The 13,870-nt window shown below is 34.5% G+C and overlaps 1 protein-coding gene across 2 annotated transcripts in view; it reads left to right on the forward strand.

The window, feature by feature from the left end:
* Window positions 1-13,870, forward strand: part of LOC126839114 (spectrin beta chain, non-erythrocytic 1) — a 43,012-nt gene that overhangs the window by 27,717 nt on the left and 1,425 nt on the right. The window contains exons 18-59 of one of the 2 annotated variants that reach the window (XM_050574173.1): window positions 49-239; window positions 303-523; window positions 590-813; window positions 883-1,158; window positions 1,215-1,354; window positions 1,416-1,686; window positions 1,760-2,154; window positions 2,220-2,505; window positions 2,593-2,811; window positions 2,890-3,083; window positions 3,152-3,254; window positions 3,323-3,700; window positions 3,790-3,963; window positions 4,035-4,235; window positions 4,291-4,471; window positions 4,532-4,960; window positions 5,025-5,212; window positions 5,281-5,477; window positions 5,557-6,316; window positions 6,391-6,654; window positions 6,735-7,019; window positions 7,084-7,340; window positions 7,421-7,607; window positions 7,690-7,890; window positions 7,956-8,186; window positions 8,245-8,439; window positions 8,507-8,686; window positions 8,744-8,926; window positions 8,997-9,187; window positions 9,262-9,430; window positions 9,489-9,608; window positions 9,702-9,884; window positions 9,946-10,068; window positions 10,139-10,227; window positions 10,925-11,032; window positions 11,415-11,491; window positions 11,564-11,788; window positions 11,852-11,990; window positions 12,270-12,408; window positions 12,479-12,671; window positions 12,754-12,870; window positions 12,933-13,022. In XM_050574173.1, coding sequence (XP_050430130.1) covers window positions 49-239; window positions 303-523; window positions 590-813; window positions 883-1,158; window positions 1,215-1,354; window positions 1,416-1,686; window positions 1,760-2,154; window positions 2,220-2,505; window positions 2,593-2,811; window positions 2,890-3,083; window positions 3,152-3,254; window positions 3,323-3,700; window positions 3,790-3,963; window positions 4,035-4,235; window positions 4,291-4,471; window positions 4,532-4,960; window positions 5,025-5,212; window positions 5,281-5,477; window positions 5,557-6,316; window positions 6,391-6,654; window positions 6,735-7,019; window positions 7,084-7,340; window positions 7,421-7,607; window positions 7,690-7,890; window positions 7,956-8,186; window positions 8,245-8,439; window positions 8,507-8,686; window positions 8,744-8,926; window positions 8,997-9,187; window positions 9,262-9,430; window positions 9,489-9,608; window positions 9,702-9,884; window positions 9,946-10,068; window positions 10,139-10,227; window positions 10,925-11,032; window positions 11,415-11,491; window positions 11,564-11,788; window positions 11,852-11,990; window positions 12,270-12,408; window positions 12,479-12,671; window positions 12,754-12,870; window positions 12,933-13,022 — 8,974 coding nt within the window. The remainder of the gene's footprint in view (window positions 1-48; window positions 240-302; window positions 524-589; window positions 814-882; window positions 1,159-1,214; window positions 1,355-1,415; window positions 1,687-1,759; window positions 2,155-2,219; window positions 2,506-2,592; window positions 2,812-2,889; window positions 3,084-3,151; window positions 3,255-3,322; window positions 3,701-3,789; window positions 3,964-4,034; window positions 4,236-4,290; window positions 4,472-4,531; window positions 4,961-5,024; window positions 5,213-5,280; window positions 5,478-5,556; window positions 6,317-6,390; window positions 6,655-6,734; window positions 7,020-7,083; window positions 7,341-7,420; window positions 7,608-7,689; window positions 7,891-7,955; window positions 8,187-8,244; window positions 8,440-8,506; window positions 8,687-8,743; window positions 8,927-8,996; window positions 9,188-9,261; window positions 9,431-9,488; window positions 9,609-9,701; window positions 9,885-9,945; window positions 10,069-10,138; window positions 10,228-10,924; window positions 11,033-11,414; window positions 11,492-11,563; window positions 11,789-11,851; window positions 11,991-12,269; window positions 12,409-12,478; window positions 12,672-12,753; window positions 12,871-12,932; window positions 13,023-13,870) is intronic. The other variant, XM_050574174.1, reaches the window with a different exon arrangement.

A 13,870-nucleotide genomic window follows, 5' to 3' on the forward strand; every position in this document is an offset into this window, starting at 1 on the left:
TTACTGGAAAAATAAAACTGATTTTTTACTGATTGTATTGTATTTTAGAAATTCCTAACCGATTTATCTGCTAGCAATAAGCGAGTAGAAGATATTGATCGAGGTGTACAAGAGTTTACTAAGCTTGGACATAGCCAACTTGATATGATAACAAAACGACAAAATCAAATTCACAAGCTATGGGACCATTTGAATTGGTTAAAAGCACAAAAAGAAAAAAACTTGGAAGGAGCTCTTAGGTAATATAAAATATAAATGTACTACATACCTGAAACATCTTTACATATATTTTATTGGGTTAGTGTTGAGCTGTTTGAAAAAACGTGTGACGAAGCCAAAGACTGGATGACAGAAAAAATGGACAAACTTGATAGCGCTGAGGTAGGATTAGATCTAAAAACTATCCAGGCGCTACAAAGACGACATTTGAATTTAGAAAGAGAACTGGCACCGGTTGAAGAAAAGGTCAATAGGGTAAACTTGTTAGCCAATTCAGTAAAATCGTCTTATCCTAATGAAAAAGGTTAGTATTTCATAATTGACGTACTAATATTTTGGGTACTCTACTATGTATGTTATTTTCTATTAGATAATGTCAATCAAAGACAAAAAGATATACAAGTTTTATGGCAGAATGTCAAAAACAAAGCTTTAGACCGTAGATCACGTTTAGAAAGTGCTGTTGGGCAGCAGATATTTATGAACAGCTCAAAAAATCTACTGAATTGGTTGTCATCCGTAAAAGATTTAGTTAATGCCGATAGCTCAGCTCGTGATGTCGTAACAGCCGAAAATCTTTTGAAAAATCATAACGTTAGTAGTTTTTCTAGTACTTTGTATTACAATTATTTAGGGTTATTACACTATTGTAATGTCCTATAGGATCTAGGTGATGATATAAAAGCTCACCAAGATGAAATAAAAGAAGTCACCGTTCTTGGCAGACAACTTTTATCTAGTGGCAACTGCAGCAGCAATGAAGTAAAGGAACGCAATGACAAATTAATCGCAGAAGTCAATACGGTTATGGACGAATGGGCGCAAAAAAAAGAATGGATAAAACAATGTTTAGCTCTACAAATATACAATAAAGAGGCCGATCACATTGACGCTGCCACGTCAGGAAGCGAAATGTTTTTGGAGTACACTGACTTGGGAGTAAGTTGAAAGTATTTATTTGAGAGCAATTTTAATTAAACTGTAATTGATATTAGGGGTCTATTGATGATGTCGAATCGCTTTTGAAACGCCACGAAGATTTTGAAAATTCACTTTATGCTCAGGATGAACGATTGAAAACGTTTTGTGAAATGGCAAACAAACTAATTTCGACTGATCATTATGACAAAAAACAGTAATATATAATAGCACGACTAGTAAAGAAATGATTTTTTTATACGTTTTATCCGTTTTAGTATTGATAAGCGTAAAGAAGCAGTATTACAAAGGCGAAATTTAGTTAAGGATCAAGCGGCAGTTAGAAGAAATGCTCTGATTGCCAGCAGAAATTATCAAGCTTTCTGTGCAGACGTCGATGATCTAAAGACGTGGCTTACTGATAAACTGAAGACAGCAAGTGACGAATCATATAGGGACCTAACAAATATAGAACGGAAGTTACAAAAACACGAAGCATTTGAATGCGAACTGCGAGCAAACGAGGGTCAGCTTAGAAATATTAACAAGGTAAAATATTTATTTTTGTACAAAATAAATTCAACTTACTGTACGAGATGTCTTACCTACCGTTTATCTTTAGTGTGGCCAGAGTTTAATAAACGAAGAAAACTACCGCAAAGAGGAAGTCAAAACAATGTTAGGTGACCTCAATAACGACTGGAAGAAATTAGTCGAAGTGAGCGTAGCTAAAGGAAGGTGTCTCAGACAAGCGTCGGCACAACACACTTATAATAGAACTTTAGACGATGCTCACTTTAAATACGAAGAACTAAAATCGAACTTAATGTCACAAGAAGTAGGCACAGATCTTAGGCACTGCAAACAACTTTTGAAAAATCATCAAGTCGTAGAAACTGAAATTCAACATTGGAAAACCAAAATTGACGATTTGGTATTTGCTGGAAATGAAATGGCCCAAGATGGCCATTTTGACGGCGAAAATATATTGAAATCTAGCAAGAATTGTCAAAATATGTAAGTATAGTAAAATTGGTTGTAATAAATTACACAGGAAATAAATGGTGTTAATGCGATTTTAGGTTTAATGGGTTGAGCGAGCCACTAAAACAGAGAAAAGAAGCTCTGGATGAATCATTGCGTTTCCATAAATTTGGATTCGAATTGGAAGCGGAACTCGGTTGGATCCGTGAACATTTGCCACTAGTTGAATCTGTCGAACTAGGCGCCAATCTTCATCAAGCCCAAACGTTGCACAAGAAGCACAAAAAACTCGAAGCCGAAATACAAGGACATCAATCTATGATCAATAAAACACTCGAAACAGGACAAGCACTTATACATCAGAAGCATCCTGAAACGAAACAAGTAAGACCTTAAAATATACAAATGTTGCAAAAATATGTATGTAATTTTATAACAAATTTTATGACAAAAATATAAATATTTGTTTAGGTATCGTCGTTGTGTACTGGTCTTGAAGACGCTTGGCAAGATTTGCTGGCAAAAAGCGAAGACAGAAATCGTAAGCTGGAACTCAATTTAAAAGCACAACAATTTTTCTTTGAGGCAAGTGAAATCGAAAGTTGGCTCATCGAGAAAAATAATATACTAAAATCATCAGATTGCGGTCGGGACCGAGACGCAGCATCTAAACTTTTAACAAAACACAAGGTAAATACAAAGAATAATCATTGAAAGTATTAACTCAAGAAGAAACTAATACATTTATACTTTTCGGTTACTTCTCAGGCTTTAGAATTGGAACTCGACACCTATGAAGGTATTGTGAAAGAAATGTGTCATACTGGAAACACAATGGTTAATCTCAAGCATCCCGATATAAAAGCAATATCTTCAAAACAACAATATATTTGTGAGCAATTTAAATTATTGCAAAAACTAGCTACGTCAAGACAACATAATTTGGTTGAAAGCATGTGCAGGTATTTTGCGATTAAATAGCTATAACAATATTTCTTATGCAAACTGTTTATAATATTATTTTGTTAAGACATGAGTTTTTAATCGAAAGCTACGAACTTGAACAATGGATAAGGGACAATGTACAAGCTGCTTCGTCCGAAGATTATGGTCAAGATTTTGAACATCTTTTGGTAAATTATTTAATAGTATTACGCCAATAAATGAAGAGCGGCTTTAAACAAAAATAAATTATCTTTAGGTGTTGCAAAATAAATTTGACGATTTGAAACATCGGGTGGAGACCGGCTCTAATAGGTTTAATCAATGTGAAGACCTTGCCAATAAATTAATAGCTAACGATTCTGAATATACACCTGAAATCGAGAAAAGACAAGAAGAAGTCAGAGACTTGTGGCAGCAGCTAATTGTTACATTGGAAAATCGAGAAAAACGTTTGAAAGCCGCAGGAGAAATTCATAGATTCCACAGAGACGTCGCAGATGCGTTGTCTCGTATAAGTGATAAGGATGCCACAATATCAGATGATTTAGGGAGAGATCTCAACTCCGTGCTGACATTAATCAGAAAGCACGAAGGATTCGAAAATGACCTGGTGGCTCTAGAAGCGCAGCTTCAAGTAAGCAATATTTTGACTATGTTGATTATTGTTATTTACACGATTAATTTAAATACAAATTGTAATATTAATAATTATACTTTATTTAGATTTTGGTCGAAGATGCAGTAAAATTACAAACACTTTACCCAGGGTCAAACGCCAATCACATTGCTAAACAACAAGAAACTGTAGTTCGAAGCTGGACATTATTACAAGATCGCTCAGCACATAGACGGGAAGCTCTACAAGCTAGTTGCGATTTACATCGATTTTTAGCTCAAGTAAATATAATAAATGTAGCTTTTATAACAGTACTGTTACTAGTTTTAATATTTATAAATTGGTTTTATAGGTAAGAGATTTAGTAAATTGGTCGAATAGTCTTAGAGCGACTATGCGAACAGAAGAAAAAGTGAGAGATGCGACTAGCGCTCAACTTTTAAAAGGAGAACACGAAGCTGTAAAAGCTGAAATTGAAGCGCGAGAAGAAACATTCCAGACAGTTGCTGATCTTGGAGAGGCTCTTGTGCAAGGCGGCCATTTTGCGGCAAATGTAATATATTCGTAGTTTAAAAAATAAGAAGGGCTTAACCTAGTTCTTTATGTAGGAAATTCAAGAAAAACTAAATCACTTACTGGAAGAGCGTCATCAACTACATGCCTCGTGGCACCACAAAAAAGTACATCTGGATCAACTCATAGATTTGCAGTTCTTCCTCCGGGACGCTAAGCAAATAGATACTATTTGTAATACACAAGAAGTTGCATTAGCAGCAAGCTTAGAATATGGTGTGTAAATAAACTTAAATACAATTCATGTGTTATTTTAACATTAATTTTGATTTTTAGGAAATACTGTGGACCAAGTTACAGCTTTAGTAAAGAAACATGAGGGATTTGAAAAATTATTTGAAACGCAAGAAGAAAAAGTAGCTTTATTAAAAGAACACTGTGATAAATTACTAAGTCAAAATCATTTTGAAAGTGATTTGATTTCCCGAAGACTGAATGAAGTTTTAGCAAGACGAGTTCAAATAAGAAAACTTAGTGTTTTAAGAAAACAAATATTGGACGACGCTTTACTACATGCACAATTTTTGCGTGATGTTGGCGAAGCTGAATCGTGGATAAGTGAAAAGCGTAAAAAACTTGATGTAGAAATCAGTAAAGGCGACGTTAACAATTTAGAAGAAAAAATCAAAAAATTACAAAAGCATCAAGCATTCCAAGCTGAATTATCTGCCAATCAAGGAAGAATAAATTCCATAAAACATAATGGTATCTATTATTAATATAAATTACATAATAAATAATGTATCTATATATTTTATTTTATTTTTAGCCGATATGCTTATTGAAAAGAAGCATAAAAATTCAAAAGATATTCAAGACTCCTTAGGTAAATTGCTAGTACTGTGGAGAAATCTTTTACAAGAAACTAACGAAAAGGGTAGAGGATTAGAAGAGGCACAAGATATTTTGGAGTTTAATAACCAAGTAGATAAAGTAGAGACTTGGATAAGAGATAAAGTAAGTGAATACATTCACAAAATAGTATATATTATAATAGAATTAACTTTAAAATTGTGTGTGTATAGGAAATGATGGTACAAGCTGGAGAAATGGGCTTAGACTATGAACATTGCTTAGCACTTCAAAGAAAACTTGAAGATATAGATAATCGAGTGGATGAGAGTAAAATAGAAAGTATAAATAATTTGGCTGATAAGCTTATAAGACAAGGTCGTAGTGACACACAAGCTATCCAACAACGTCGTCAACATTTAAACAATAAGTATGAAACTAAACTACCTTATTTATACGTATTTAATAAATGTAGTTAATATATTTAAAACGTCTTTATTTTTGAATAGATGGAAGGCTCTTCAAGGAGCACTGAGCGAGTACAGAGAACACCTCAATGGTGCTTTGGAGATACACTCGTTTAATAGAGATGTTGATGATACTCTGCAGCGTGTTAGTGAGAAAGCGTTGGCAATGTCTAGCAACGAAACTGGTAAGAATCTTGGTGGTGTCGAGCAACTTCAAAGGAAGCAAGATACGCTAGAAAGAGACATGACAGCAATCGAAGGAAAAACAAAGGAACATGAATTGGAGTGCAGAAGACTTATTCAAAAATATCCAGATATGTCTTCTCCCATCAAAGCTAAGTTGTCGGAAATACAAGATAATTGGAGAAACTTACACATGCTATCAAAGAAACGAAGAGAGGCTTTAAATGAGGCTTACATTAGAGAAAAGTTCTTGTCAGAATTAAATGAAGCTGAACTTTGGGTTGTAGATTCTATCAAGAAAATAAAAGCACATGACATGCCAGCAAACATGGCGGAAGCCAAAGCTTTACTCGAGTTAAATCAAGAAAGAAAGGCGGAAATAAATGGACGTCAAGAACATTTTAAAAATTTAAAAGAATCTGGACTAAAAATTAATCCCATTCCAGAAAAAGAACTCGCTCATTTAGACGAACTACGGCGTACATTAAGCGCTGCCTGGGAAGAAAGGAGAATGATTTTAAGCCAAGCGTTAGAACTTCAAATATTTAGAAATCAAGCTGATCAAGTAGATAACTGGTTGACGTCGAAAGAAGCATTCTTAAGTAACGATGACCTAGGGGTAAGTGAAATAAAAATATATTAGTTCATTTAAATTAATTTTTTTAATAACTTTTGGAAAATCCATTTTTATAGGAATCGTTGTCGAGCGTGGAAGAACTAATAAGAAAACACGAAGCGTTCGAAAAAACCCTTACGGCTCAGCTCGCCAAAGTCGAAGAGTTAGAGAAGTATGCTTTAGAACTTGTAACAGGTCAGCATTATGACAGCCAAGGAGTGCAAAGCAGGCTAGTGGGTATTTGTAATCGCAGAGATAGGCTAAAAGAGGCTACTGCTTCGCGAAAAAAACGTCTTAACGACTCAAGACTTTTGCAACAGTTTTTGAGAAACATGTATGAGGTAAGTTTGATTTATACACTCCATATTATTGATAATAAAATGAATTGCAATCACAATTCTTAAATGTGTGCGGATTTTAGGTTGAAGGATGGATAATTCAAAAACAACAAGTCGCTGGAGATGAAAACTACAGAGACTCTACGAATTTACAACGCAAAATACAAAAACATGCTACTTTCGATTCCGAACTAACCGCAAACCGTACACGAGTCAACGCGATCTGCACAGAAGGTGAAAACTTGATTAGTAGTGGTCATTTTGCAAGCATGGAAATAAGAGTAAGGCTGGACGAGCTCGAAACAAAGTGGTGGAACTTGCAAGAAATGAGCGCTCTTAAAAAACAACGTTTACAAGACGCTTACCAAGTATATATTCAACTGTACTTGATGTTATCTAAGTAAATCTATTTAATTGTTATACATTTTCTAGGCACTGTTGTTTAACCGTACGCTAGAAGAACTCGAAGCGTGGACAGAAGAAGTAGAAATGCAACTTCAATCCGAGGACCATGGCAAAGATTTACAAAGTGTAGTTAATTTACTAAAAAGACATTCGTTGTTGGAAAATGACGTGCACAGTCATGGCGAAGCTTGTCAATCATTAAAAGATGCTGCTCTGTCATTCCAAAATTCCGATCACTTCATGAAGGATGAAATACAAGAGAAAGCTCAAGTGGTTATAAAAAGGTTCGTAATTATAAGAAAGAATTATCAGCATTGTCTTTGCTGATCCTGACCCTTTGTTACTAAAACCATTTGAATCATAGATATCATTCCCTGCAAGAGCCAATGCAAATACGCAGGGATAATCTCGAAGACGCTCTAATACACTATCGGTTGTTGCGAGATATAGAAGAAGAAATGACTTGGATAGGCGATAAGGAATTGCTGATCATGTCAACTGATTTTGGTACAAGTTTACATTCTGTCCAAGCATTACAAAATAAACATCAGGTATTTATTTATCTAACATTATATAGATTCACGAAAAAGTTTCAAGACATCACATTTTAAATATTTATTTTTTATTTTCAAGGCATTAGAAGCCGAATTAATATCCCACGAACCTGTAGTCACCGGCTTAGTAGGCCGAGGACAGCAAATGGTTAGTGGTGGTCATTTTGCTGCGCAACAAATTGAAGCCAACTATAGCGTTCTTCAAGAAAAAATGGTCTTACTCAAACGAGAGTCTAAGATCAGAAAACAAAAACTTCTAGACGCCTATGAGTCGCAAATGGTAAGCATGAATACAAACAAAAACTGTACATAAAAACGATCGACTAAGAACATTAATTTGCACAGTTCTACGCTGAAGCCAACGAAGCTGAAGTATGGCTGAAAGAAAAGTATCCGTTGTTAGCGTCCAATGATTATGGCAGAGATGAAGATTCGGTTTTAACGCTAATGAAGAAACTTGAAGGAATAGAAAGAGAATTAAATACGTTTCAGCATACGCTAGAACGACTAGCAAAACTCAGTCGGGATCTCGTTGGCCGTTCACATTTTGATTCAGAAAACATTCTACACAAACAGGTAAACAAATTTCCTTTGTTTTTTTTTTTTTAACGTTAAAAGATTTATTTTTTTTTAGACTGATATTGAAGAAGTGTACACAGAATTGTGTACGTTAAACAAAAAAAGAGCCACCAGATTAATGGAGAGCCGAAAATTGTATAAATTCATTCGCGAAGCTGAAGACGTGGCTGAATGGATAGGAGACCAAACCACAGTCGCCGCGTCAGAAGACTACGGTCGAGACGTCGAGCACGTCGAACTTCTGATTCAAGTAATATGAATAACACGTTTTACATAAACCCAAAATACTAACATTGAGCTTTTATTTTATTTTTAAGGCTTTCGAGAGTTTCCTCAGCGGATTGAATGGTAGCGAAGGTCGAATATTGAGCTGCATAGCTGCTGGCCACAAGCTGCTCGAGGAAGACAACCCCGAACGAGATCAGATTAGAATTAGACTAGAAGATACCCAACAGCTTTGGGACGATCTAAAAGAATTAGCTAACGCCAGACAAGAAGTAAAAACATATTCTTTTTAATTTCGTGCAGGAAATTAAATTAAACATTTTATTTAGGCTCTAATGGGTGCTAAACAAGTACACGTGTTCGATCGTACAGCCGACGAAACGATTAGTTGGATACAAGAGAAAGGTGCTCTTTTAGCAGCTGAAGATTATGGTCACGATCTAGACACAATACAGACTCTGATACAAAAACACCAAGGGTTCGAAGCCGACTTGGCCGCAGTCAAAGAACAGGTAATATTTTATTTTTTAAATAAAATAAATCATCTCAGCCATTGGATTATAATAAATAAATTACATTTAGGTGGAATGCGTTGTACAAGAAGCCGGTCGACTGTCGGCTATGTTTCCCGATGCTAAGGACCACATTGAAGTGAAACAAGAAGAAGCTGTTGATGCTTGGGCTACACTGTTGGAAGATGCGAGTCAAAGGAAGGGCAAGCTAAACCAAGCAGAACATTTGCAGTCTTACTTCGATCAGTATAGACATTTGATGTAAGGCCGTGTAAAAATAAATCGTGTACACGTGAAATTATAAATAAATAATTGTTTCCAATGTATTTTATCAGAGCGTGGATTAACGAAACTATTGCTAAAGTTACATCGCCGACGCTAAGCCAAGACGTGAGTGGAGCGGAAATGCTGATACTACGACATCAAGAGTACAACGCAGAAATAACTAGCAGGTCGGAGGCTTTGGGGGAATTTTATCAGACTGGCAAAATTCTCATCCAAAAGGTAAATTAGTGTAAAAACAACACATCTTACATGTTAACTTGATTGATATCGCTTTTAGGGTCATTTCATGTCCGACGAGATTAGAGAAAAAATTAATATTCTTGAACAGAGACATAACATTTTGACTAATACTTGGGAAAATCGAAAGGTCTTGTACGAACAGAATTTAGACACGCAGGTATTGATTATGGCTGGTTATTACGGATTTCCTATTATATATTTGTTTGTTCATATCAAATGTAATATGTATTTATTTTTATTTTTTTGTCAGCTATTTAAACGAGACGCAGATTTATTAGAATCGTGGATACAGTCCCGTGAGCCGGTGTTGAATGATGAAAAATTAGGAGATTCCATATGGCAAGTCGAGGAACTCATCAGAAAACACGAAGACTTCGAAAAAACTATAGAAGCTCAAGAAGACAAATTCAATACATTGAAAAGAATTACAATGGTAAGACTTTTCGAATTAGTTGTAGTTTTTTGTATTATAAATAACAGTAATTGTTATGCAGTTAGAGTTGGCATTCAAGAAACAGTTAGAATCCGAAGAAAAAGCTCGTGTGGCTGAGAAGGAACGTCTTGAACGAGAAAGACTTGAAGCTCGTAAACAACGCGAAGTTCAACGCATTACTGATGTAGTATTTTATAACAATGTATAATGATTATGTGTGGACTTAAAATAATTTAAATAATTCCGTTTAACAGGAAAGAAAGCGAGAAGGAGATAGGTGGAAAGTTAACTCTGGCGGCGAAGTGACTAATGGTGATGACGATCAATTCGACCCGAATATGAGGTAATAGGCATCATTTAACTTCTAAAACGCCTGCAAATGTTAATTGTTTTATTTGTTTGTCTTCAGTCTTCTTGAACTTTTGCATGTTAAATTACATTTTTCGCTTAGCACGTTTTAATGGAAAATAAAACTATAATATAAAAGTCTTTAATTTATTCAATATTTGATGTGTATACTTAGAGCCCGGAATTGTGTATGTTTAATTAATTTCATAGGCAAGCATTTTACTTTCAATATGAATGTACATTTTCAATGTTAAACATACTTGAAAAGTATAAAAAGTTATAAGTTTAATATGATGTCATTTAGAGAGATATAACTTTAATCAAGCAAGTTTATTCAACAACGACAGCAAAATTATCAATATTTTTTATACATCAATTATAGTTAAAATTTAAAACTGTAAAGACAAAATAAATAAATCAAATATTAGTAAACACAAAAAAAAAAAATTAACAAAATAAATAAATAAACATATCAAACCCAAAATATGTCATAGGAGTAAGTTTTAAGCTATTTTTACTTTCTAAACAATTTTGTAGGTGTTATTTTTAGAAAATCATTAATAACTTTAACTTTGATACATTTTTTTTACATGCAATTTACTATAACTCCGGGCTCTCTCAAAAATATTGATTTATTCAGCAATTATATTTTACTGTGGATTACCTTCTATGTTTTCTTTTTTCTTCTTAAGAATGCATGATAAAAATAAATTGCATGACAGTGAAATATTAGAGTCGACCGAAACGGCTGAAGAAGTATCGACTAGATCTTCCTGGCCTAACGAGGGAGGCTCTACGACGTAAGTCAATTTTACTGTTAAGATTTAAGTTAACGCTAATTATTTTACTAGAACTTTCAGAGTTTAATACAACCTTAAACTCGAAAACACCCAGAAAATGTGTTTGTATAAACCCATCAAATGTTTAGTTTACCTAAAATATGGATTTTATTAAGCGCTTAGCTAAAAGTCTTAACAGGGTCGAATTTTGTTTGGGGGCGCGGGGTTATTTCCAAATTTGAGAATTATTTATTTCTTTCTACCTCGCTTAATTTTTTTCCATGGATCGTTGATGGTTTAATTTTTTAACATTCACGTTACAACTTTATTTTATTTCAGATACCGCTAACATAAAACAAAATTAAATTAGTGTGAAAATTGTAATTGTGTTTTTATATGTTAGGCTTATGGTACCTGGATCGCCAGCTATGAGTAATAGTGGAACCTTCTCATCTATATTCAGCAACCGATTAAAGAAAGGTAAAAAATCGAAATAATTTTTCATCGAGCCTACAGGCTGATACGTTAAATTTTATCCTTTTTTTTTTACAGACGTCAAGAGAGCCGAAAGCATGAAAGCGGACACATACAAAAAACCCAAACGGACACCCAGTTTTACCACACGTAGGAGGACTCAAAGTTTCCGAAAATTACAGAAACTAGAGAACTTGGAACAGCTACCTCCGGTAGAAATTCAAGGATTCCTAGATAGAAAACACGAGTTACAAAGCAGCGGCAAAAAAGCAGCAGTTAGATCATGGAAGACATTCTATACAGGTAATTGTTGTAAGATGATTTAATAACGACAATCACAATCTAACCGTACGGTCGTCACAACAGTATTGTGTGGCCAGCTTTTATGTTTTTTTAAGGACCAAGAAGACTTTGTGGCCAGCAAAGCTGCGACATCGCCGATAATAATTTTCAAAGCCAAATGTGAGAAAGCATTCGACTATACAAAGCGAAAACACGTGTTTAGGTACTTCAACTACCATTTACTAACTTTTTAACCCATACCAGTAAACTGTCTTGCGCGCACATCTTTTAATCCATCAATATCGTTTTAACCGCTCCACAAAAAAAAATTCAGTGTTTATTTAAAGACCTTCAGTTCCTTGTTGTTCATAAAACTGCTCCTCCTAGCCTTTATTGTCACAGAGATCTAAACAGATGTTTGATAGAATGTTATTAGCTTCGCGTTTCCGTCACCCTAAATGTGTTCTTCGTTCACTAATCGTAGTTTCTTTATCATGTACAGGCTGTGTTGCACTGACGGCTCTGAATTCTTGTTTCTTGCCGAAACTTCCAACGAAATGGAAGAGTGGGTCAACAAAATAACTTTCCATGCACAGTTACCGCCTAGTTTACAGCTGTTAAGCTACGACGACAACCAAAAGGTAACAATTTTGAGCGTACGGCGTCGGTTGCCTTTCGAAACAAACTAATGGTATACATTCTCGTTTTCAGGGGTCACCTCAGTCTGACAAGACACCAGCACCGTCAACGGTTATCAGCACCAGCTCAAGTGCGGCCACAACGCCAGAAACCGACCGAAAACCCATGCCGGCCACAGTCACGCCCAAGAAAGACGGCCAAATCCGTCGGCCCATCCCTGTCCGTCCACCATCAGTTGACAACATCCCTTACCAGAACCATCAAGGTACTCTTACGAGACATAAAGGAATCTTGGTTGTAATATTGTTTCGCATTTCTGAAATAAATTGGTTTTAACTCGGTTCCAGATACTACGGATTACGCTTCTAAAATACCTCCTACCGGTTACCCATCCCGGCCTCATTCTTACTACGCAAATGGAAACAACGACTGGAGTAAAGACGGACATCACATCAAATCGCCTGGTATATATTTGTTAACATACTTAATATTTTGTAATTTATGTATGCTCACGATTTCATTTTAGACGTTACCCCGCCACCATTACCGACAACTGCACCGCCAATAAAAGCGGGAAACCGGGACACGTGGACGTCAGATTATAGAAACAGCGCAGGTACGTTTTATTCTGTTGAGTACCTATTGACTAGTCTGTAATTTGAGAACTATACATATTTGTATAGTGTATAATCCTCATTAGGTACTAATGCATAACCCAAGTTACGTGAACTTTAACTAAAAAGTTAATAAATCATTACATAAACATAAAAAGACCATTAAATGTTTATGAGCCGTTAAAAATTCAAATATATACCTTTCCAATAATATACTATGTTAAAAATATATTTAGTACTAGCAATTAGCATAGTAAAAAAAAAACAAACCTTCTTTAATTGTAAAATCTATCCCTTTGTAATTATTTTATAGAATATAGCCTTAATTAATGTTTTTTTTTTAGATATATTTTCCATTAGACTAACATAATTATTATGTTGATCTAATGGAATATTATTAACGAAATTATGGACAAGATATTCTAAAGTTGCGTTAAGTAATATTAATGCGTATCGAAACAACTAGTATCATATAAATTCAAGTTATATTTTTATTTGTAAACAAAACTCTATATTTTATAATACTTTTGGAATAATTTTGCATAAAAACCAAATTAATTAAAATGTGTTAATTTTAAATGTATTAATTACTATAATGTGGTGTTAATTAAAGAGAATATTACATAATCGATGAATTAGCCGAGGGCGCCTAAACCCCATTACAACACCATTACATACCTACTAAATGTATTAACATAGTACCTACATATACTTGGTTTAATTAAATGTGGAATAGGAGATACTCGTAACACAAATTATTATTTAAATTAATTTTTTTTTATTTAATACCAAAAGGCACTACAATTTTAACAGGACCAATATAAATATGTAAATCTACCTTGTCCACATT

The sequence above is a fragment of the Adelges cooleyi genome, unplaced genomic scaffold (genome assembly GCF_023614345.1).
Source record: "Adelges cooleyi isolate 19-005CV unplaced genomic scaffold, UGA_ACOO_1.1 ACOO_flye_CR_arks_rails_tigmint_CR_PRNA_30, whole genome shotgun sequence".
NCBI lineage: Eukaryota > Metazoa > Arthropoda > Insecta > Hemiptera > Adelgidae > Adelges > Adelges cooleyi.